Source organism: Podarcis raffonei, chromosome 11, assembly GCF_027172205.1.
Source record: "Podarcis raffonei isolate rPodRaf1 chromosome 11, rPodRaf1.pri, whole genome shotgun sequence".
NCBI classification, from domain to species: domain Eukaryota; kingdom Metazoa; phylum Chordata; class Lepidosauria; order Squamata; family Lacertidae; genus Podarcis; species Podarcis raffonei.
The window spans coordinates 16,601,124-16,624,225 of NC_070612.1; the positions used below are offsets into that span (position 1 = coordinate 16,601,124).

Genomic DNA, 23,102 nt, shown 5'->3' on the forward strand with positions numbered 1-23,102 from the left:
TGTCTAAAAAGTAAAATTAAAACCCGGGCAAACAAGGTCACAGATTTCTGATCATTATGGCAGTATTCACAAGCATGCAATTATCATTAACGAGTGCTGTTCTTGGGAAATCAATGAAGGGCTTGAGATTTTTAGCAAGCAGACAATAGCGGTAAGGACCAAAAATATTTGCTTTTGTGTTTTGTTCTGTTTGGAAAGGGCTTTGTGTGTTTCCAAAAGTGTTTGTGCTTCGTTCTGTTTAGTTTCGCTCATAAAAATGCTTCTGAGTATGATTTAGCGTGATTAGCATTATGAGTAGCTTATTATATGAGCAGTTAATTAGAATAAATGGGAATGTTGGGGTTGAATGAAAGCATCAGCATTGTGATTGTACTTTTTGTTGTTTAGAAGTGTCCGACTCTCCGTGACCCCACGGACCAGGCACTCCTGTCTTCCACTGCCTCCCGCAGTTTGGTCAAACTCATGCTGGTAGCTTTGAGAACAATGCCCAACCATCTCGTCCTCTGTCGTCCCCTTCTCCTTGTGCCCTCCATCTTTCCCAACATCAGGGTCTTTTCCAGGGAGTCTTCTCTTCTCATGAGGTGGCCAAAGTATTGGAGCCTCAGCTTCACGATCTGTCCTTCCAGTGAGCACTCAGGGTTGATTTCCTTCAGAATGGAGAGGTTTGATCTTCTTGCAGTCCATGGGACTCTCAAGAGTCTCCCCAGCACCATAATTCAAAAGCATCAATTCTTCGATGATCAGCCTTCTTTATGGTCCAGCAATCACTTCCATACATCACTACTGGGAAAACCATAGTGAAGTATGTAAGTGAGAGCTGGACCATAAAGAATTGTGATTGTACTAGTAAGTGGCTTTAAAAGTGTGTGCTTAGATGGTTATAAGGATGGATACCTTCATGGAAGGAAAGGCTATCAATGGCTAATAGCCATGGTGGCTATCTCCACTGTTCAAAGAAGTATGTCTCTAAATACCAGGGAATCACAAACAAAGAGAGCAATATTATGCTCGGGACATCTGGTTGCCTACTGCAAAAACAGGATGATGGGCTTTGGCCTGATCCACAGGCTCTTCTTATGTTCTTAGTGTGTGTGGTATTTCTGGTTGTCCAGCAGCCGACCAGATTAGGCCATAGATTAGACTCTTAACACTTTGCTTATAGTTAACACTTATAGTGCTTTTGAGCGTTCAAAACACTTCACATGCATTATCTTGCTGGGGTCCTAACAACAACCCTGTAAGATAGATCACTGCTTTTATTGGTGCTGACCTTTAAAGCCCTAAACGGCCCTCGACCCTGTATACCTGAAGGAGCGTCTCCACCTCTGAAATATACTCAGAGTCGCGAAGTGATTTCATGCTCTTTATTCAGCTCATAGTGGTGAGGAGGAATGAATGAATGTCCCCTCAAAGTATCTGCTTTATATACATTATTTACACAATGGGCTGCACATGATTGGCTAATTCCGGAATTCTACTGTAAGCCAATCAGGTTGTGGATTCACTTCTATCTGGAGCATGATTGGGTAGTTCCTGCCAACCAATCATACTGCTGCATTGTTCTAGGACCAATCAGACTGCTGCATTCTGAATCCTATTGTTCTAGGACCAATCAGACTGCTGCCTTTTGGATCCTATTGTTCTAGGACCAATCAGACTGCTGCAGTTTGGATCCTATTCAACTCAGTACATAACAACCTCCATCATACAGCCCAGACACTGAGACCCCGTACCAAGGGCTGATATCCAGCACCAGCACTACAAGAAGTGAGGTTACAAGGAACCAGGCAGAGGGCCTTCTCGGTGGTGGTACCTACCCTGTGGAATGCCCTCCCACCAGATGTCAAGGAGAGAAGTAGCTATACAACCTTTAGAAGGCATCTGAAGGCAGCCCTGTATAGGGAAGTTTGTAATGTTTCTTGTCTTATTAGGTTTTTGTATCTGCTGGAAGCCACCCAGAGTGGCTGGGGCAACCCAGTCAGATGGGTGGGGTACAAATAATAAAATAAAATAAAATAAAATAAAATAAAATAAAATAAAATAAAATAAAATAAAATAAAATAAAATAAAATAAAATAAAATATGAAATGAAATGAAATGAAATGAAATGATGGCAGTAGAGTGAGGCTGAGGTGAGTTCATAGCAGAGGCAAGATTCACTGGAGGGACCTTTCAGGAGTGAACATGGATCAACAAGATAACAACATAATTCTCCTTGACAGCATCCCAATCAATATGGCTAATTTGACTCCAACCCCCCCCCCAAACAAAACTCACTGCAACCAACCAAATGCAACCAACTAGGCTCCCCAATCTATCACACCACCAATGAAAATAAATAAATGAACGGATAAAGAACCTATCCACGTGATGCCGTCACAAAAAATCTCTGCATATGCACTATGCAAAAGAAGGAAATGTCTTTATCCCCCTTCTCGTCCCCCACCACAACTTCACAATGCCTAGATAGCAGCAGTGTCTCAAACCAGATGGAACTGACCTATAGAAAGGACTCTATGAACTGAAAACAGAGACACTATGTCTACCTTTGTTAGCCATGAAAAACGGTTTTAAAAATGGGGTTTTTTTCGAAACACAGATGAGTCTCTTATTCATTACGCTGCACCAGCTTTCAGATTCAGGGTCCAATTAAGCAACAGAACACAGGGGCAGTTATATGAGGTGTTGCTAACTGTTGATGTCACTGGGCAAGGAAAGGCATCATTTGCGTTTACAACAAGCACCAAAATGCCTTGGATCAGCCCTATTAACTGCGGGCCTGAGGCGGTTAATTCCTTTCTGCAGAAGGAATTATTTTTCCATGTAAAATGCCCCCACATCAATTTTGCACTCAAATGAGAAGAGCCTATTTTCTCCCTCCAGTGTCGAAGGCAGTATGCTTCTGAATACCAGTTGCTGGAAAACACAGAAGAGGAGAGTCCTGCTTGTAGGTTTACCAGAGGCACCTGAGAACAGGATGCTGGTCTTTTAATCCCCACAACAACTCTAGTGAAGAAACTTGGATGGACAGCCAGTGACTGGCCCAAGTGGGGCCAAGTGGGGATTTGAATCCTGGCCTCCCAGGTCCTAGTCCAACACTTTAACCACTACTCCACACTGACTCTCATGTGCACTCAAGTCTCCTTTTCACTAGAGAGAAAGGAAGCAAAGGTCAGACTGAGGACAGGAAAGAAACAGAAGACCAAATATACCTGAAGGACCAAATATACCTGAAGGAGCGTCTCCACCCCCATCATTCAGCCTGGACACTGAGATCCAGCGCCAAGGGCCTTCTGATGGTTCCCTCACTGCGAGAAGTGAGGTTACAGGGAACCAGACAGAGGGCCTTCTCGGTAGTGGTGCCCACCCTGTGGAACACCCTCCCATCATATGTTAAAGAGATAAACAACTACCTGACATTCAGAAGACATCTTAAGGCAGCCCTGTTCAGGGAAGTTTTTAATATGTAACGCTGTACTGTTTTTAACACTTGATTGGGAGCCGCCCAGAGTGGCTGGGGAAACTCAGCCAGATGGGTGGGGTATAAATAATAAATTATTATTATTATTATTATTATTATTATTATTATTATTATTATAAATGAAACCAAACTCCTAACTGACATAAAGCTGGAAGGACAACAGAATGAAGTGAAGTAACATGTAGAACTAATAGGACCTTAGATATGTTGTCTTAGGTTACCTGTTCCCAGCCTGGTGTTAGAATATTCTGTTCCACCTTAAGGGACAGGCATGAGACTGTTGTGTGCCACATGTCTGTTTACACTCCAGCACAGCTTGCTGGGAACTTCCGTTTGTGTATAGCTTTTGCTGCCTTGTTTTGGACAAGAAGGAGTTCAGACATGTTTTCCTTTTGTCCTGATGTATGCCGAATAAATTGCTTGTAAATATTCTCAACACAGCCTCTCCCTGCCACTTCTGTTGTGCAGCATTATTTACTCTGCTGAGTGTGCGTGTCCAGCTTCTGAAGGCTTCTGAAGCTCGGGTCGCAGTTTCATGCTGATCCAAGGAGTGGAGATCGCCCGGCTCACCGGCCGGTGGGCTGGGGCCTGCTGGGGGCCTGCCAATTGCCCCCAATTCCTTGGCTGCATCCTTCAAATGACATGATATGCTCTTCCATCAGCCTCAGCCAGCATGGCAAATGGTCAGAGGTTATGGGCGTTGTAACAGTTAGTGAGTGCCAGGTAAGGGAAAGCAGGCTTACATTCTATGGTGCTCCTCCATTCATGAAAGTGCGTTGATTTCTCTCAACTCTTCCCTCCACCTGGATCCCATGTGTCATATTTCACACCATTCCCCAAAGTCCCCCAACCCCAGGCACACATATTCAGGAGGTGCAGGGGGCTACACAGGGAAGGAGGAAGCCGAGAATCCCTTTCCTGTGGATGTGAACTCTATTCCCTTCGTGGGAGTAAAATGAGAATCCAAGCCACTGCTATCTGCTTCCCGCTTCTGGATGGTGAGAAAGTCCTGGAGACGAGTAGGGAGGGAGTGGTACCCAGCCCAGTTTCCTAGTAATTCTGGGCCATTTCCCTGTAATTTCCTTAACAAAAGAAATACTTCCTGGGCTATTAATCTCCAAAAGTCACTGGGCCAGCCCAATATATTTTGTGGGCACACATGCTAAACCCTGTCTTTGGTGCCTACCCCTTCCCCCCAAAGAATGAGACAAGAGACCAGATTGTGGGTTCAGATTGGCCACAACTTTATTGAGCTTCAGAAGTGGGAAACTTGGCGCAGGCCTTGGCAGGTAACCCTCTCAGCCCGTCTGGCTGAGGATGTGCAGGCTGATGAGGTGCAGTGAGAGGGGACTGCAAAGCACAAACTTATACAACATGCCCTTCCACTAACCTCGGCCCGGGAGTTTGACCCACATGCCGCCAATCTAGGGCCAGGGACTCCTGGTTTTTGCCCTTTAACAGGCCCTGCAAATGCCACCACTTGGGAAGCTTGGTCAAAAGGGTCAGCCTCTTTTCTTTGGCCTTAGCCCCATCCCCAGCCGGCTGCCCATTGTCCTCCCTGGCCAAGGGCGGGTCAAAGGACAACCCAAGCAGGTGGGAGGCACCCGTCCAGGTGAGCCACTGCTGGGTGCCGCAAACCCCGCCCACCTGTAGGGAAGGGAGAGCGGAAATTGTTGCCTAAGGGGAAGAACAAGATAGTGTCCTCCCATGACATGTACAGAAGCCAACTGGGTATCATCATCATCATCATCATTTATTTAAACCCCACCCATCTGGCTGGGTTTCCTCTGCTGTAACTAAAAGCAACAGGCTAACAGCTTAGTGGTGAAGGAGATGCTCCATGGCACACACAGTTGTGTCCTCCACCATCTCACCACCACCCCAGCAACAGCCACCTGAGGCAGATTCCTCACTCTACCTAATGATAGGACTGGCCTTTATTAACCCTTCCAAGCCTACAAAAATAATAATTCTATGGTGGGCATTTAAGCCTTGCTGAGAATCTTACCCTGTTACTGAAATTTATTTGGTCTCCTCTCTTACTGAAGTAATAATAGTTTAAAAAACGAAATCAAATGTGGTGTCTCTGGCACAGTATCCTCTTACCTGGTAAGAAGGACTGCCACATCATGGTGCAGTGGGTTGGCATCAGTTTTGGGATTGATACTCTTTTGCCATTTACAAAAGCTGGCTAAGGTCTTGTCTGCGTGGTGAACTATTTTCAGCCCTTGCTAAAGAGAGGGAAATAAAAAATATATAATTATACTGCTAGAACACTAATAGCATCTACATTAATTATCAAGCTCAGTAAGGTAATTTAGATGTAACAAATGGTGCTTTTGCGTCAAGCGAGAGACGTAATTATGATAGCTGTTTACGGAGTCCAGAAAGTTGAGATAAAACTGTGTCATTTGGAAAACGATGGAAAAAGAATACCTCCCCCAAAAATACAAAAAGAGCAAAACAGCACATTAAGAGGCCTTCACAGCTCTTTAAAAAAACCACACACACCAGAAGAGCTTAAATAAGTTGTCAAACAAAAATGTTCCCCTTTGTTTTCTGTTTTGAAACAACCATTATCCCTAAATCAGAGAAAAATTGAAGCACAATTCTAGGGTTAAGAAAGATGCAACATTTTTAGCAGCTACGCAATTTTGTAGCACAATTTTTCAGAATGCCTTCGAACATGCTGAGAACAGTGTGGAACCAATTTGGAAACATTGTTCCCTAATCAATCCAAATCTAAAAGTCTAAAAACATCTGGAGGGCCTCAAGTTCTCAATCATGGAATAGGGAATCACCTTGAAAGTCATGTGAAAAGCATTTATTATTATTATTATTAGTAGTAGTAGTAGTAGTAGTATTACCTCATCATCATCATTGAAAGAGAAGCAGTTCACCACACTTAACACAATTACACAACATTTAAAATATATACATTTATAATTAAATTATCATCATCATTGTCATCATGACCACTGATTTATTAATCATCTTCCAAACAACCATCTCAAGGCAATATACACTAAAGATAATTTTTAAAAAGTCCAATATACAAGAGCAGCAGTACAGTAGACACTCATGGTAAAGACCTATTTGCCCATCTGTTGGAACATAGATAAGCAATAAAACACACAACAGAACAACTTTCCACAGCACTGGTGGCATCCCATAATGCTTGCATGTCCAGTGGCCTTCCAGAACACCAGTGCCGCCACTGAAAATGCCTGCTTTTGTCTGGCTTCCTTCCCCTTCTCCGAAGTCTATCAAAAACTTTCTTCCTTAAGAAGAAAGTCAATTGTCAGGGAACTGCCATCAGCGCAGAGGCGAGAGGTGGAAGGGCAGTTGTGTTATAGGGAACCTCCGAAAATCTTGCAAAGCAGTTCCTCCTCCGGTGAGGAGGAAAGCCCCACCTCCAGTGGAGAGGAGGTGCAGGGACCAGGGGATGCTAGGGAGAGCCTCAACACCGAGCCTGAGCAAAGGGGAGAGGAGGGAAGCACCCCTTTGCCAGCGCCCATTCTGCGCAGTAGGTTTCGGCGCAGGGAGGGGCAGAGAAGGTTGGGGGTCACGCGACTGTTATGCTGGGGGAGGTACAAAGACTGATCACTTCCAGATTCTGCTAGCGATTGAGCCAGACATGAACTTACAACGCTCTTCACTGTAAATAGTTTGCACTAAGAATAAAGCTTGGGAAACACAGGTTGGAGTCTTGCCTGTTTTCTCTTGAGCAACCACACCAGCACCTGACATCAATGAAATGCATAGTTGTTAAGTGGGGGAGTCTTACCTCCTCTTCCTCTAGAAGAATCAGTCGAACCAGCACAATATGAATTGCATTGCCAATGCTTGGATCATGGAACAAGCCAGACACCTGGGCAAAGCCAGACAACATAAAGTTTATTAATTCATTTTCTGCAGCAATATCCCCGCCCCCACCACTCCAATGATGATGATGATGATGTTCTATTTCCATAGCACCATCAGAGATAAGTCTGGCACTGCATAGAGTAACAAAATATAGGTCTTTGCCTATATATAGCATGATAGCAGACCAGCTTTAAGGTCTTCTTGCTGGTGGTAATGAAGTCCTAAAGAACTTGTGACCAGGTGCTTGAGGGACTGCCCCATTCCATACATACTTGTGGGCAGGGTTCAAAATTAGCAGGGCTCCAGGCACATTTCGCGCCTAAAGATGATCCATCTGCGAGGACATCAAAAAGTCTGGGTGCCATTTTTTGCACCTGGCTCACACTCAAGGGTTACTGAAATGTACCGTATTTGCTTTGAAGCATATGTTAAGGATAGGCAATATGTTAAGGAGTTTAACAATAAAGAGTGGAGTGTTTTGAAAACAAAAGTACGGTACCAATATTTTTTATTGTAAACACCAAATTAAACATGCATTAATGATTTCTACTAAAAATGTGATCTTGACAATGTGTCACTTATGTGAATTGCATATTAAAGCATGCTATCAAAATAATAAATAGAAAGTGTTGCCGCCCCATCAGTGGTGACTTGATAATCTGTTTCGGCTCCCACAACCCACATCCCAGAAGCCATTTGGCTCCTAGTTTTTCTACCCCAGTTTCTAACACTGCTTGTGGAATGTACTGTGTTTTTTAGGAGAGGCACTTTTGACCATGCCACATATTACTGAGGTCCACCCAGTGACCACTTGGATCAGACGAACATCCGACAAACTATGCTAGGGGTTGTTCCCTTGTCCCAGAATTAGCCTCTGCAGAAGCTGGATGGAACAAACCTTTCCTGGCTCACCGCTTCCCCCAATGCCCTCTGGAATATTCGCCTACACTTGATTCAGTCAGAATTACAATAAATTCTGGAATCTACTGCAGAGGGCAGTGCAGCTGTATGAATAAGTGTTCTAGCATTAACAAAAAAATTTTTTTCCTTCCAGTAGCACCTTAAAGACCAACTAAGTTAGTTCTTGGTATGAGCTTTCGTGTGCATGCACACTTCTTCAGATACCAGAAGAAGAGGTATCTGAAGAAGTGTGCATGCACACAAAAGCTCATACCAAGAACTAACTTAGTTGGTCTTTAAGGTGCTACTGGAAGGAAAAAAATTTTTTTGTTTTGACTATGGCAGACCAACACGGCTACCTATATGTAACTGTTCTAGCATTATCTGTCTCAATGGCAGAAATCAAGGGGGAGCTTGCAGCAGCTCGTTCTCAATTGTTTAACCCAGGCATGTGGTGCCTGTGGCCCTCCTGGTATAAAATCATAGAATTGTAGAGTTCCTATGCAGGAATATGCAGCTGTCCCATACAGGCACCAAACCTGCAACCGTGGCGTTATCAGCAACATGCTCTAACGGACTCCAGTTCCCATCAGCCCCCAGACAGCATCCAGTGGTCAGGGATGATGGTGTCGTAGTTCAACCATACTTGGAAGGTCGCAGGTTCCTCATCCCTACTTTAATTGCTGACATTATTTAAAAGAGTTTTAATTTTTAAGGCTGCTTTTTGCCCTCATAGCCTTCAACACACTGAAACACAATTCATACACAATCAAAATCGAAACATATCAGAACGCCATTAATTATATTTGGAAGTGCCCCTGTGCAGTTGAGAGCTGATTCTGCCTTATTCGTTTCTTTTATGACAAGGAAGTTCTAACCATGAGTTATGACATTTTGTTAGCATTCATGCATTGCATTGAAAAGGGATTAATTACTAAGAGCTCTTGGCTGCGTTCCTGTCAGAGCTGGTTCAGGCAATCTTCACTTCATGTGAGACAGGGATAGTCAAGGTCAAGTAATCCATTAGACAAGTGGGACATTTGTCCGTTGAAGGGAAGTACCAGTGACAGGACACATTAACAGGGTTTTCACATCCTGCCCACCAACTTGCTCACAACCAGAGATAAAACAAGTTATCAGCCTGGCTTATATCTGAACCAGGCCATAAATTGGGCTTCAATAATCTTTGCCACAATCCTGCGATGCTTTGAAAGCATATGCTCTACTGCTGAGCTATAGTCCCCTCCCCACAAAAAAGATATGGTGCCAGGAAGAAGGGAGATCATTCTACAGATTTGGGGGTGAGGCATTAGGGGGGGGAAACCCCTCTCCCTTCTGGCAATCCTCCAAATTTCCTTTAGAGGGAGCCCTTGAAGGACAGCCTCCCTCAATAAGCTGAGGACATGGGTAGATATACATATGGGAAGAAGCATTCTTTTAGCTCAGCTTTTCCCAACCTGATTGGGACCCTGATGTTGGTTTCTGTGTGTTGCCACTGTGCAATGCTCTTGGGGTCACAAGACTCTGTTTTGCATTCCAGAGACATTCCAGACTGTTGGAAGTCTCATGGAAGACAGGAGACGGGTGTGATGTTACTAGTTTCCTGTTCCTTTGTTTTTCAGTTGCTCTTTGCTCTCACAGAGAGAGGCTGTATTTCTTTTCTGTCTGCGTAGCTTAGTAATAAAACTCTTAGCATGTAGCTCATATTTCTCGTCCTTCTCTATGCTGGATACTCTGCTTAATGGGGGAACGTGCTTGGAGCCTTATCAGAGGCTCAGGTCATTAATCATGTCAGAGGACTCGACCGGAGGAGTCGCTCGGTCGAACGCTCATTGCCCTGGGAAGCCTGCCAGTCCCTAATTAATTGGCAATAAGGGTGGACTTTGAACTTAAAGCCAAAAGCCTACCTTCCCCAGCTACAACTCCCACCATTCCTGACTATCAGCTATGAAGGCTGGGGATGATGAGAACTGGAGTCCAACAACATTTGGGAACATAACAGCTGGGGAATTCTGCTTTAGAGATATCATGGTCCCAAGCCATATAATGCTTTATTGTTAAAACCAGTCCTTTGAGTTGGGTCCAGAAGCCAGCAAATGCAAGAACGGACCAGGGCTATGTGCTCATACTGTGTGGACCCAGTTAGCACTCTCACTTCCGCATTCTGTACATTACATACCATGTTTATGATAGTGAGGATATAGGATTCCACATTCTCACTTCCGTGGTATTCAATCATCTTGCTGTCAGCAACCACCAACGTCTCCACCCATCGTTCTTTGCTGACTGAACGGCGGGAGATCGCTTTCCCCGTCACCCGGTTCCTCTCCCATTTCTCCCTACGAAGCTCTTGCTGTTGGAAAAAGCTCAAAGTTTCTGAAAATGGAAGACAAAATGCATTGACCATCTTTCCCTTGTAGGCAAACTGTTATGTTACAGAAAGAAATGGGTGTGTTTCCCCTTCTCTTGGAGAAAAAGAGCTCAAAACAATACATGGAGTACTTTCTGGGAATGCCTGGCATTTCAGAGCAGACAACTGGCATTTGTGTTTTAGAAAGGACTTTCAAAACACTGTGGTATCTTCTCATCAACCAGGGATAGGGAATCTTTGGCCCTCCATATATCGTTGGACTCCAGCGCCCATCCATCCCACCCTGCTTGGCCAATCATCAGGAATGATGGGAGTTGTAGTCCAACAACATCTGGAGGGCTACAGGTTCTCCATCCCTACTATGAATATTTGAGCACAAAACCTGTCCAAAAACAGAAAAACACCAAAATATCATTCCAAAATGTGAAACTGAAGAGCAGTCTATCTATTCAGCATCTGCTGGAAACTTGGACAAGATTTCTGTCTTTTCTGTCTGAAAATGCACCAGGAACCACAGGTTGCCTCTAGATTCAATTTAAGAACTACCCAAATTGTGGCTTGAGAGCTGGGAAACTGCATTGCCCCACAGTGCCCCACAGGGAGCCCTTGCTGGAGCAATACCTGCATTAGACAGTGATTGCTCCAGTTATTATCCTGTAAATTATAGCCTCTGGAAAGGCCTGTAGATTCCCCCCCCCCCAATTCTGAAATCACATGTTTAAAATAGCCTCTGTGGTTTTAATAGGGGCTTATTTTTAAAAGCACACATACCAACTTCATCCACAACATTTAGATATAATTGATAGCAATCATATTTTGCATTAGGAACAGCTTTGACTTAGCACGTATAAGCTGTAGAACAAAAAGTCTCTGTGATCAGTCATAATAAGATTTCTGCTGGCAACTTGTAACCATGTAATGGTTTAATGATCTTTAATGTCAATTCTGCCCGATCAAATATTTCATTTTGTACCCTTTTTTTCTCATTAGTGTTGCATATTCTTAAAAAGACATAACATCACATAATTTGCAAAGTAACATAAATTGAATCTTTCATTCCAGAGACAATATAATCATGAAGTTACTGCTGGAAAGCAACATTAAGCCACGCTTTTTTCATAGAATCACAGAATGTCCATGTGTCTAATATGTCTACCCTCTCAACTTGATACAGGAAACCCAGAGCTATATAATCCAAAACAAATAACTCCCACCACCTTGGCCCACACCAATAGCTAGTGTTTTGTGGAGACTCCACATTCTCAGTCCTAGGTATAGTGTGTGTGGCCTGTCTCTTTAAGATGAATGCCTGGTCTGCAATTGAAACTCCCCTCCCTGCTTTGGGTGCGGTTCCCTCTACAGCTGAGTGGGAGCTAGTTGGAACCTTCGTCTTGCCCACTGGCTGCTACGCTGAGTTCTCGATCTGTTTTTCACAAATAGATACTACTACTGAAGCTTTCCCGCCTCCTTCTTAGTATTATAACAGACCCATTGGAAGGTTTGGGAGTACCCTTCCCAAACCCAAGGGATGCAACACGGTGTCAGAAGTGGGCCTACAGTTTCAGTAAGCCAGAAGTATTTCTAACAGAAAGCCTGCAGCTGCTGCTGGAAGCTGCAAGATGAACACCTTCAAGCCTACTTCTGAGCTATACTAGTGTTGTTGTAGAGGTTTTCTACCCTTTATCAGGCATTTTCTAAGTTTCCCCCCCCCCTATTTCTGCAAACCTTAGAATTCTCCCAAGGCTCCTTTTCAGAAAAGCACCTGGGGTTTCTTTTTTCTTTTACTAAACAAAGGATGGTGTACTTCATGGAGGGAGCTGTAATCAGTAGCATTAGTTTTTTATGAACTTGCTTCCCATCAGAGAGGGAAGTTTTGCATGTCTGGAGACACATTATAGCCTACTGACAAAAAGCACAGGCTGTCTCCATTCAAAAATGAGAAGTACAGTGGTACCTCGGGTTACAGACGCTTCAAGTTACAGATGCTTCAGGTTACAGACTCCGCTAACACAGAAATAGTACCTCAGGTTAAGAACTTTGCTTCAGGATGAGAACAGAAATCGCATGGCGGTGGTGCGGTGGCAGTGGGAGGCCCCATTAGCTAAAGTGGTGCTTCAGGTTAAGAACAGTTTTAGGTTAAGAACAGACCTCCAGAACGAATTAAGTTCTTAACCCGAGGTATGACTGTACTTTACTCAGACAGCCTTTGTCCCCCGGTTGGAAGAAGGGGAGAAAGAACTTTGTACTTGTTCCGTGGCAATTCAGCTAAAGTAACAAAATGTCTGAATTGGACAAGAGGGCCTTGGGGTCTCTTTAAATTAATTACACTGAGGCTGAGTCCAAATCACAGCTGACTCCACCGGTGGTGTTTGAAGATGAGTACATATGACATATAGGGGACGCGGGTGGCGCTGTGGGTAAAAGCCTCAGAGCCTAGGGCTTGCCGATCGAAAGGTCGGCGGTTCGAATCCCCGCGGCGGGGTGCGCTCCCGCTGCTCGGTCCCAGCGCCTGCCAACCTAGCAGTTCGAAAGCACCCCCGGGTGCAAGTAGATAAACAGGGACCGCTTACCAGCGGGAAGGTAAACGGCGTTCCATGTGCTGCGCTGGCTCGCCAGATGCAGCTTTGTCACGCTGGCCACGTGACCCGGAAGTGTCTCCGGACAGCGCTGGCCCCCGGCCTCTGGAGTGAGATGGGCGCACAACCCCAGAGTCTGTCAAGACTGGCCCATACGGGCAGGGGTACCTTTACCTTTACCTTACATATGACATAAGCCACAATCTGTAGGTATCCTCTAGCTTCTTCAGAAATTCTGTTGGATGCTTTTCCCTCAAACCAGCTTCCTTCTGATTTGAAAAAGGAAGTCACAGTCAGGCTGAGATTTATACATTTCAGGCAGCTGTTGCACATGCCACACACACGACACTTTCAGTGACTTGGCATTTGATGGTCGGGGGAACAAATCAAGTGATGGGCATCGGGCGAAGAGATCCTTGCCCATTGGCCTACACAGCAATGTGAGAATAAGGGAGACGACCTCACTTTGTTTCAAACCACTAATGTGAACATAGACACAGAACCACCTGTGAGACTGAAAGCAAAGCCGATTCTCCCAATTTCTGCTACTCTTGGCACAGACATTTACTCTCTTACACCCCATTAATCTCAGAACTGGGGCACTGGAATCTTGTGACTTAATTTCCCTAAGGCAAAAGAACCCATGGAAGTTGCAGCCAGTGTGCTTTATTTTCAAAGCGACTTCTTGCTGACAGAGTCATCAGCAATGCCAAGAGGACAGGTCATGCTGTCATAGTAACTCATAAATAAATGCTTAATAATGAGCATCATTGACTGAGAAATGCAGGAGGTAAATAAACAGGCCTTTTTTAAAATAGAGTACGCAATAGTGTTTAACTTCTAATATTGTTGTAATAATTAAAAAAAACCTGAGTGCTTTAAACTCACGTTAAACTCCATCTAGCATAATTTTGTTCTATTTACTTCCCCAAAACCCTTTGTTAGGGAGAATGGCCATGTGCCTCACTTTACACAGGACTATTCTCTATTTGGAAATAGTTTAAACTGTCCAATGCCCAATTTAACAATGAATGACTCTAGCAAGGAAAGTCAGGGGCATTCACAGTAACCCAACGACAGCATTTGGACAGGAAACTGAACTGGCACACAGCCCAACTTGTCACCACATTCACTGTGGTGAAATGTATTCTATTTCTACATATATGATAGGAATCAATTTCTAAATTTGTATCTATACATTTAAATTGGCATATTCAAGTTTCATGCAAATTGGAGTCCTATTTGGTCCTCTTTTCTTCTTGAAGAATTTTATTTTGGAGGGGGGACAACGCATAAGTGCCCATTGTATGTGAAGGGGTGAGGTTTAGTGACCCCATAGCTGGCCAGCCAAAACCATCACAGGGTCACAGGACTCTGTGCTGCCCAGCCTCTATGTGACATCAGAAGAACATCAGAACAGCCTGCTAGATCAGGCCTAGGGTTCATCTAGTCCAGCATTTTGTTCTCACAGTTCCCAACCAGATGCTTGTGTTAAGTTGTGGGTGAATATATCAGACGACACAGCGATTCTTCAAACAGCTCTTCTTTATTCACAGGCCAGGACAGAACTGAACTGAAGGGTTCAGCCAGCCTGCTTATATAGAGCTCCAGTACAACGTAACTGTAACAATTTTCTAAAACTATCCAATCACTGAACGTCACTTTCGATCCCTTATTTGCATAACTATCTACAGTATCCCCCTGCTGGCCCAGGGTGAGAACTTCAGTACATAACACTTGTGAGAAACCTGCAAGTGGGATGTGAGTGCAAAGGCACTCTGCGCACCCGTGGCTCCCAGAAACTGGTATTCAGATACACACTGCCTCTGACCGTAGGGGCAGAACATAGCCATGGTAGCTGTTGATAGCCTTGCCCTCCATGAATCTGTCTAACTCTCTTTTCAAGCCATCCAAGATGGCGGCCTTCACCGCCTCCTGGGAGAGTTTAACAATGCACAGTATGGGAAAGTACTTCTTTTTATCTGTCTGATTCTTCCAACATTCAATTTGGATCAATGTCCACATAACTCTACCAGCCTTTCTCAACCTGTGGGTCCCCAGATGTTGTTGAACTACAACTCCCATCACCCCTAACTAGCAAGGCCAGAGCTCAGGGATGATGGGAGTTGTAGTCCAACAACATCTGGGGACCCACAGGGAGAAAAACTTCTATTGCCTTTCTCCATACCATGCATCATTTTTTATTACCTCTTTTTATGTATCCTCTTCCTCAAATCAAATCAAATTTTTATTGTGGTCATAGACCAGCATAAGGGGGAGGGAAAACTATGTTGAACTATGAACTATGTTGAATTCCTTCCACTGTTACCTTATGCCGCCATTAGGTTACTGAGTCTTACTCCCAATCAGGCAGGCGCAGGACCGAAACTTAAATATCCTGAACAACTACCGCCAGCTGCTAAGAACTTCTGTGTTCCTGGCAAAATATTTTAAATTTTTTTTGGTCCATGATTGTCAAATCGTTTAGCCTGGAGCAGAGCCTCTGAAGCTCTTGGAAATACTACGTAGGAGGTATCCTGATGACTACAGCCTTTGGCTTCAGGGCTGGGATCATTTGCCAAATGCTAAATGTTAAACCTGGGGGTGTTTTTAAGTCTGCTGAAAGCTTCTAACACTCCAGACGGCCACCTCTTCCCCACATGACCACCCATTTGCCATATTTTGCAGCAGGGGTCACCGGGAGTTATTTAGAACCCAAATCATTTTAACATATTGCCCAATGAGTCAGTGCTCCGAGATCAATTGTCTATAATGGTTTCCAACTGCCACATGGTTTTCCATACAGCGTAGAGCTGAACGGAGACTGTGTGGCCAAGGGCCAAATCTGAAAACACAAATTGCACATATCTCAGGGCTTATACAATGCGGGGAGCTGCGCATGTGGTAGCTATTGTATATCAGCATTGCAATTAAGCAGCCATCTGGTGATGAAGGGGAACTGTTCATATTCCTTTAATAATGAAGTTGATTTTTAAAAATAAAAATAAGGGCTCGCTAGTTTTATCTGCAAGGTGGCTGCCTTCAGGCCTGCGTGTGAGTGCTCTTCCAAATTGGAGGGGGGAATCATAGTTTTATGGCAGTGATTTCTACAGATTCCTGCCGCCCCAAGCCTTTCCCCCTGGTTTATCACATTTAATAAATTAAGCTAAGTTAGTGTACTAAAGGGCTGGGGAACCTCAATGCATTCAGAACCGGAATTCAAGCCTCTGTGTGTCTCTGTTTGGCCCCTGGGACTGGTCTCTGCCTGGTCACACCCCTCCGCAGCCCTGTAGAGCTCCCCTCTTGAGTGCTTTTGACTGCCTTTGTCATTGAACTCTGATAATGCTTCTTGCTTGCCCAGAGGGAGAATAGATAGGGGAATGCGATACCCTCCTCCAACATTTCTGATGAAAATAGGGACATTCTATTCCATAACAAAGGGATGCAGGTGGCGCTGTGGGTTAAACCACAGAGCCTAGGACTTGCTGATAAGAAGGTCGGTGGTTCGAATCCCCGTGACGGGGTGAGCTCCCGTTGCTCGGTCCCTGCTCCTGCCAACCTAGCAGTTCGAAAGCACGTCAAAGTGCAAGTAGATAAATAGGTACCGCTCTGGCGGGAAGGTAAACGGTGTTTCCGTGCACTGCTCTGGTTCGCCAGAAGCGGCTTAGTCATGCTGGCCACATGACCCAGAAGCTGTACGCCGGCTCCCTTGGCCAATAAAGCGAGATGAGCACCTCAACCCCAGAGTCGTCCACGACTGGACCTAATGGTCAGGGGTCCCTTTACCTTTACCTTTATTCGGTTGGGGGGTGGGGGTGGGAAGGACATGGCAAACCAGGGGAAGGAAGGGATGGAGAGGTCGGGATCCTGCCCGCACTGCAACATTTGATGCCTTTTCTCCTTGCCTCATTGTAATCACAGCGTGCATGAATTTATCTCTGTGTAACCTGACAAAATTGATGAGGCTTTTCATAGCTTGCAGTCCACTTCCTAAAACGCTCCAAATCTGGGCTTTAAAACAAAGAAGCACACACACATACAAAACGGCAGCACTGCCATGTAGACACATCGCCGACAAAAGGCATTTGGGAAGGAAAACTCTTGAGCTGCTGAGCAGCCTACTGTGGCGAACACAACACTAGGCAACTTTATAAGCGAACAGGGCATAGCTGTATTCAAGGCAGCCTCAGAGACTGTGCAACCATCTCCTCTAAAACCTGAAATGTTATTCTGGAAACCAGTTTGGAAGAGAAAACCAGTGGGCAGAAGTGCCCCTGTCTTGGGATACAACGCCATGTGCGCAACATATGGAACGAAGCTGAATCACTGGACTTTGGTGCAGAGAGAACAACAGATGGGAGAGCGCGGCCACTGGCTCATTTCCCTCTCCCTTTTGGAACAGGATTCCGGAATGACTGTCTCTCCAGCTGCCGCAGAAAAGAAGACCTTTTTGTAATGTAAATAGGTAAAGGTACCGCTGGCCATTAAGTCCAGTCGCGGACGACTCTGGGGTTGCGGTGCTCATCTCGCTTTACTGGCCGAGAGAGCTGGTGTTTGTCCACAGACAACTTCTGGGTCATGTGGCCAGCATGACTAAGCCTCTTCTGGCGAACCAGAGCAGCGCACGGAAATGCCGTTTACCTTCCCACCGGAGCAGTACCTATTTATCTACTTGCACTTGATGTGCTTTCGAACTGCTAAGTTGGCAGGAGCTGGGACTGAACAACAGGAGCTCACCCCGTCGTGGGGATTCGAACCGCTGACCTTCCAATTGGCAAGCCCTAGGCTCAGTGGTTTAGACCACACCGCCACCCGTGTCCCAATCTGTAATGTACTCATCTACAAAAGTCATCCCTGCAGCTCTATGGATAACTTCATTAGTTTCCCTCTTCCTTCATTTCTGCAGGAGTTTACAGTTGCCCTTGTGTAGAGGGCGTCCCATTGCTCTGGCTTCTGCTAGTGTGCAACTCCTTAGTTGAATCTGGCCTAATATTTTTAGTATCATAGTAGCAGAAGCACATTCCATTTCATTCCTGCAGTCAGGTGGTGCTGTAAGGGAGTTTAAAATGGAAAACGGCGCCTGCTCAGACATTTATGATACACACATACACATGGTTTAGCAAACCACTTATCTTTTGCTCTGATATATTAGGAACATAGGCACAGCTGTAAAGCGTGGAATGGCCAGTGAGCAAGGTAAGATTGGAAGAGTATATTGAAGGCAAAACACCACAAAGTTAAATATATACCGTATTTTTTGCTCTATAAGACGCAGCAGACCATAAGATGCACCTAGTTTTTGGAGGAGGAAAACAAGAAAAAAATATATTCTGAATCTCAGAAGCCAAAACAACAAGAGGGATCGCTGTGCAGCGAAAGCAGCGATCCCTTTTGCTGTTCTGGCTTCTGGGATTGCTGCACAGCCTGCATTCACTCCATAAGACGCACACACATTTCCCCTTACTTTTTAGGAGGGAAAAAGTGAGTCTTATAGAGCAAAAAATACGGTATTTCATGCAGAGGGGACATTCAACATGCTGTTCTTACAGTGGCTAACTATATGTCTATGGAAAGCCCAAAATCAGAACCTCATGATTCCCAGCAACTGGAACTCATGATTCCCAGCAACTGGAATTCAGAAAAATATTGCCTCCAGTAAAGTAATGTATCTTTTAGGGAAGCAAAATGGTTATTTAACTAGCTTCTCCATTCCCCTCCTCCTGTGTTATTATGCAAACCATTCTGCAGAGTTCTTTTATATAAGCCAGCATGGTGTGATATAATAATAATGATTATTACGATCACTTACAATCTGCCCTTCAGTATGAAAGTTCCAGGGTGCTGTACCATCAATCGTACAATTATTATAAAAAGCTTTAAAAAAAGATAAAAGCACAGAAACAGCAGCTATAAACCTAGCAAAATCCAGCAGAGTGATACCATGAAACCAAAATAAGTTCTAAAACCTGCAGAGAAATCTGAGGACATTGACAAGCTGGTATGTGTGCAGAGGAGGGCAACCAAAATGATCAAGGGTCTAGAAACCAAGCCTTAAGAGGAACGGTTGAGGGAGGTGGGTATGTTTAGCCTGGAAAACAGGACACCGAGAGGAGATAAGATAGCTATCTTCAAATATCTCAAGTATTGTCTCATGGAAGATGGAGCAAGCTTGATTTCTCCTACTCCAGAGGCTAGGACCTGAACCAATGGATTTAGGAAGAACTTTCTGTCAGTAAGAGCTGTTAGACAATGGAACGGGCTCCCTCAGGAGGTTGTGGGTTCTCCTTCGTTGGAGGTTTTTAAGCAGAGGTTGGATGGCCCTTGTGGTGTAGTGGTTAAGAGCAGTGGACTCGTAATCTGGTGAACCGGGTTCGCGTCTCCACTCCTCCACATGCAGCTGCTGGGTGACCTTGGGCTAGTCACACTTCTCTGAAGTCTCTCAGCCCCACTCACCTCACAGAGTGTTTGTTGTGGGGGAGGAAGGGAAAGGAGAATGTTAGCTGCTTTGAGACTCCTTCGGGTAGTGATAAAGCGGGGTATCAAATCCATCTGTCATGGATGCTTGAGATTCCTGCATTGCAGGTGATTGGACTACAAAACCTTTGGGGGTCCCTTCCAACTCTATGATTCTTTGAAAGCACTCTTATACCACTTTAAGAGTCATGGCTTCCCCCAAAGAATGCTGGGAACTGAAGTTTGTTAAGGGTTCTGACGTCACAAGTCCACAGTTCCCAGCACCTTGAACAAACTACAATTCCCAGCATTCTCCAGGGTGGTTAAAGTGGTATAAGAGTGGTTTGGATGTATGGTGTGGATGTGACAGGAGTTTGTGGCAAATCTCACTGCAACAGGAGTAACAAGCAGTGTCTGTCACATCTGGCTGTCTTAAGTGTGTGAGCTTTGCAAAAACAACAAGAACACCCACACCCACACCACAGAACGCTGTCTTTTCTTTTGTCATTTTTCTGACTTTCAAACAGTAAGGGAGAAATGGTGGGGAAAGATAATACTTGCAAGGAAGAATAATTAAAGTCGTTTCAATATTGTTCCAGCGAAAACTGAAATTGTATAGGGAGCTCATATGCTTATTGTAACAATTTTCATGAAGATGACAGAGCTTCTGCGCAGCTAATCAAACTCGTAATCTTGCAAAGAAAACAGCAATGATGAAAATGCATACCAAATGCCGGCACTTCTAATTTCTAACATGCTATCATCTTCTTAATTTCAAGGAACATCCTGCTTTCTTCTCACAATGTGATAACGATGGGGGTGGTGACTGAATGGAGTAGACAATATTGCGAACTGTACACTCATTAATTTCCCAGAGACCTGTAATCAGGTTCCTTTTTAACGACTCGCACAACACCTTCTCCCACTGCCTAGAGTGGGGGAGAAAAACCTTTGGGTTCCTTAGCTCGTTGCAGACATGATTTGGATAGATTGAACATGTGCAGAGGGAACAGCATCATGGTAACAGACTCATACAATGTGTTTCTATGCCTGAAACGAACCCTTGCACACACCAGACATTCAAATAAGAGATCACCACATCCCACACATCAATGCTACCTGAAAAAGCCAGCATTGCATGCCCACTGGTTTTGGGATCCCCCATCCCAGTAGTGATGTATGGAAGTGAGAGCTGGACCATAAAGAAGGCTGATCGCCGAAGAATGGATGCTTTTGAATTATGGTGCTGGAGGAGACTCTTGAGAGTCCCATGGACTGCAAGAAGATCAAACCTATCCATTCTGAAGGAAATCAGCCCCGAGTGCTCACTGGAAGGACAGATCCTGCAGCTGAGGCTCCAATACTTTGGCCACCTCATGAGAAGAGAAGACTCCCTGGACAAGACCCTGATGCTGGGAAAGATGGAGGGCACAAGGAGAAGGGGACAACAGAGGACGAGATGGTTGGACAGTGTTCTCGAAGCTACCAGCATGAGTTTGACCAAACTGCAGGAGGCAGTGGAAGACAGGAGTGCCTGGCATGCTCTGGTCCATGGGGTCACGAAGTGTCGGACATGACTAAATGACTAAACAACAACAACATGCCTAGCTCCTTTTCCTAAAGAATTTTTGGGACTCCTGGCTTACTCCTGAACACTTTCTCTTGGTTCATCCTTTATCCCTGGCTTGTTCCTTGCTCCTGCCTTGGCCCTTTGGGTGCTCAACTGCTGACTTGTCCCCCCAGCTCCTGGTTCTCAGCCCCTGGCTCACTTCAGTGTGCAGCCAAGCCCGACCTGCTCTGAGCACAGAAGCTCCTGCAGAAGCACATGGGATGACCTCCCCAAACAATGTGCTTCAGCTATCAGAAATTTAAGAAATATGGGTATTGATGTATTGATACTCTAGGGCAGGAGAGGGGAACCTATTTCAGCCTGAGGGCCAGGTTCCCTTCTGGGCAACCTTCCAGGGACCAGATGCCAAAGTCAGCGGCATTCTGCCTGATGGTCACCGCCATGCCCCTTCTAAGATTATACAATAACCTTATCATTGTACAATCATGTGATAATAAGGGATAGATTGTACAATTAATGGACATCTGCATGTGCTTCCTTTCAGTGACAGCTACAAATATATGGGCAAATATGTTCTTTTGGAGTGACGAAGTTGTGTTTTCCATGAAGTTCCCATGACACTCCATCGTACATAACAGAACTTTCACACCATTTGCTTGAAAGGTAAATGTGTTTCATTTTTCCAACATGCTTAGCTTCGGCTAAGCATGTTTCCCCTTTCATGCTGATTGAGCAACTCTAAGACAGTGGAGACGGGGGCCCTGCTGGCACCCTGCTGCAAAAACAGTCAAAGGTCTTTGACCCCAGATCACTTCACCACTGGTTGTAGAGCTCTGGGACTTGACCCCATTCCTGTTGAGTGAAAAGGTTTCTGCAAACATTCCTGAGAATTTGGACTGGGATAAAGATATACAGTTACTGATTATCCTCCTTACAGATGATGACCATCTCTTTTCCTTCCAAGTGAGACTCGGCAGACCAGTTTGCCATTTTTAATGTTTATCTTGGCAAGAGAATTTTTTTAAAAAAGAAGGAAGTGTAGCCCAACTACAGTGAGTGACAAAACTTCCATTTCCCCAGGCAATTAGGGTGAAACAGCTGTCCTTCACTAATTTTGTCCATGACTAATTCAGAAGGAATTTGACCCAAAGGAGCTGGGGAGTCTTAACTAGGGGAGGGTGGAAATGATTTGAAAAAAGAATTGCGTGTCCTGTCTGCTGCAGATTTGGCCCAATGCCAATTTCAGGACAACTTGGATGATGAGGGGTTTTTATTAGATCACGTACAAGGAGGAAAATAACAAGAAAGTATTTCATAAATCGGAGGCAGCATTTGCAGTGGGTCCTCTGAGCCCCCTAGGCCTGGGATGGTGGGGTGTGTGGACTGTTGTCCTCATTTGTGAGAGGGTGTGAGGTATCTGCACTACAAATTTAAATCTGTTTCAAACCTGGTTTAAGATATGCGGTGGCATAATAGCTAAGCCTATGAGCCCAACCCAGAGCTCCTCTCCACAGACTTTGGTTCCTTCAAGGCCCAGAAGAGCAGTGCTCCCTCAAAAATCTTTGCCCGGTCCCACGGCCTCTCTGGCACCCCCCCCCCATGCTACACCCCTGAACTAAAGCACAACCTTTGCCTTTCCATTAGAATTCCAAACCATCTTTCAGAGCAGTGTAACCATTTAAACTGCAAACATGGAACAGGAACCTCTATTAAAGAGGAGGATTGTGGCTTGATTGTTTCCCCCATTCTCTGACAGCCCTCCTTGCTTATTTCTCACAATTACACCCGACAGCCTCAGTCCAGCAGATGACATCATTGCTCTTGCTTGTGTGGTTGGAAATGTCCTAGAGCTGCACTCCTTCTCTACTGTGCCACTTTATCTTT

General features: G+C 44.9%; 1 protein-coding gene across 2 annotated transcripts in view; it reads right to left on the reverse strand.

The window, feature by feature from the left end:
- Positions 1 to 23,102, reverse strand: part of ADAMTS12 (ADAM metallopeptidase with thrombospondin type 1 motif 12) — a 116,061-nt gene that overhangs the window by 54,629 nt on the left and 38,330 nt on the right. Inside the window, exons 4-6 of one of the 2 annotated variants that reach the window (XM_053407891.1) lie at positions 10,428 to 10,624; positions 7,269 to 7,352; positions 5,588 to 5,712 (exon numbers count right to left, since the gene is read on the reverse strand). In XM_053407891.1, the coding sequence (XP_053263866.1) occupies positions 5,588 to 5,712; positions 7,269 to 7,352; positions 10,428 to 10,624 (406 nt within the window). The remainder of the gene's footprint in view (positions 1 to 5,587; positions 5,713 to 7,268; positions 7,353 to 10,427; positions 10,625 to 23,102) is intronic. The other variant, XM_053407892.1, reaches the window with a different exon arrangement.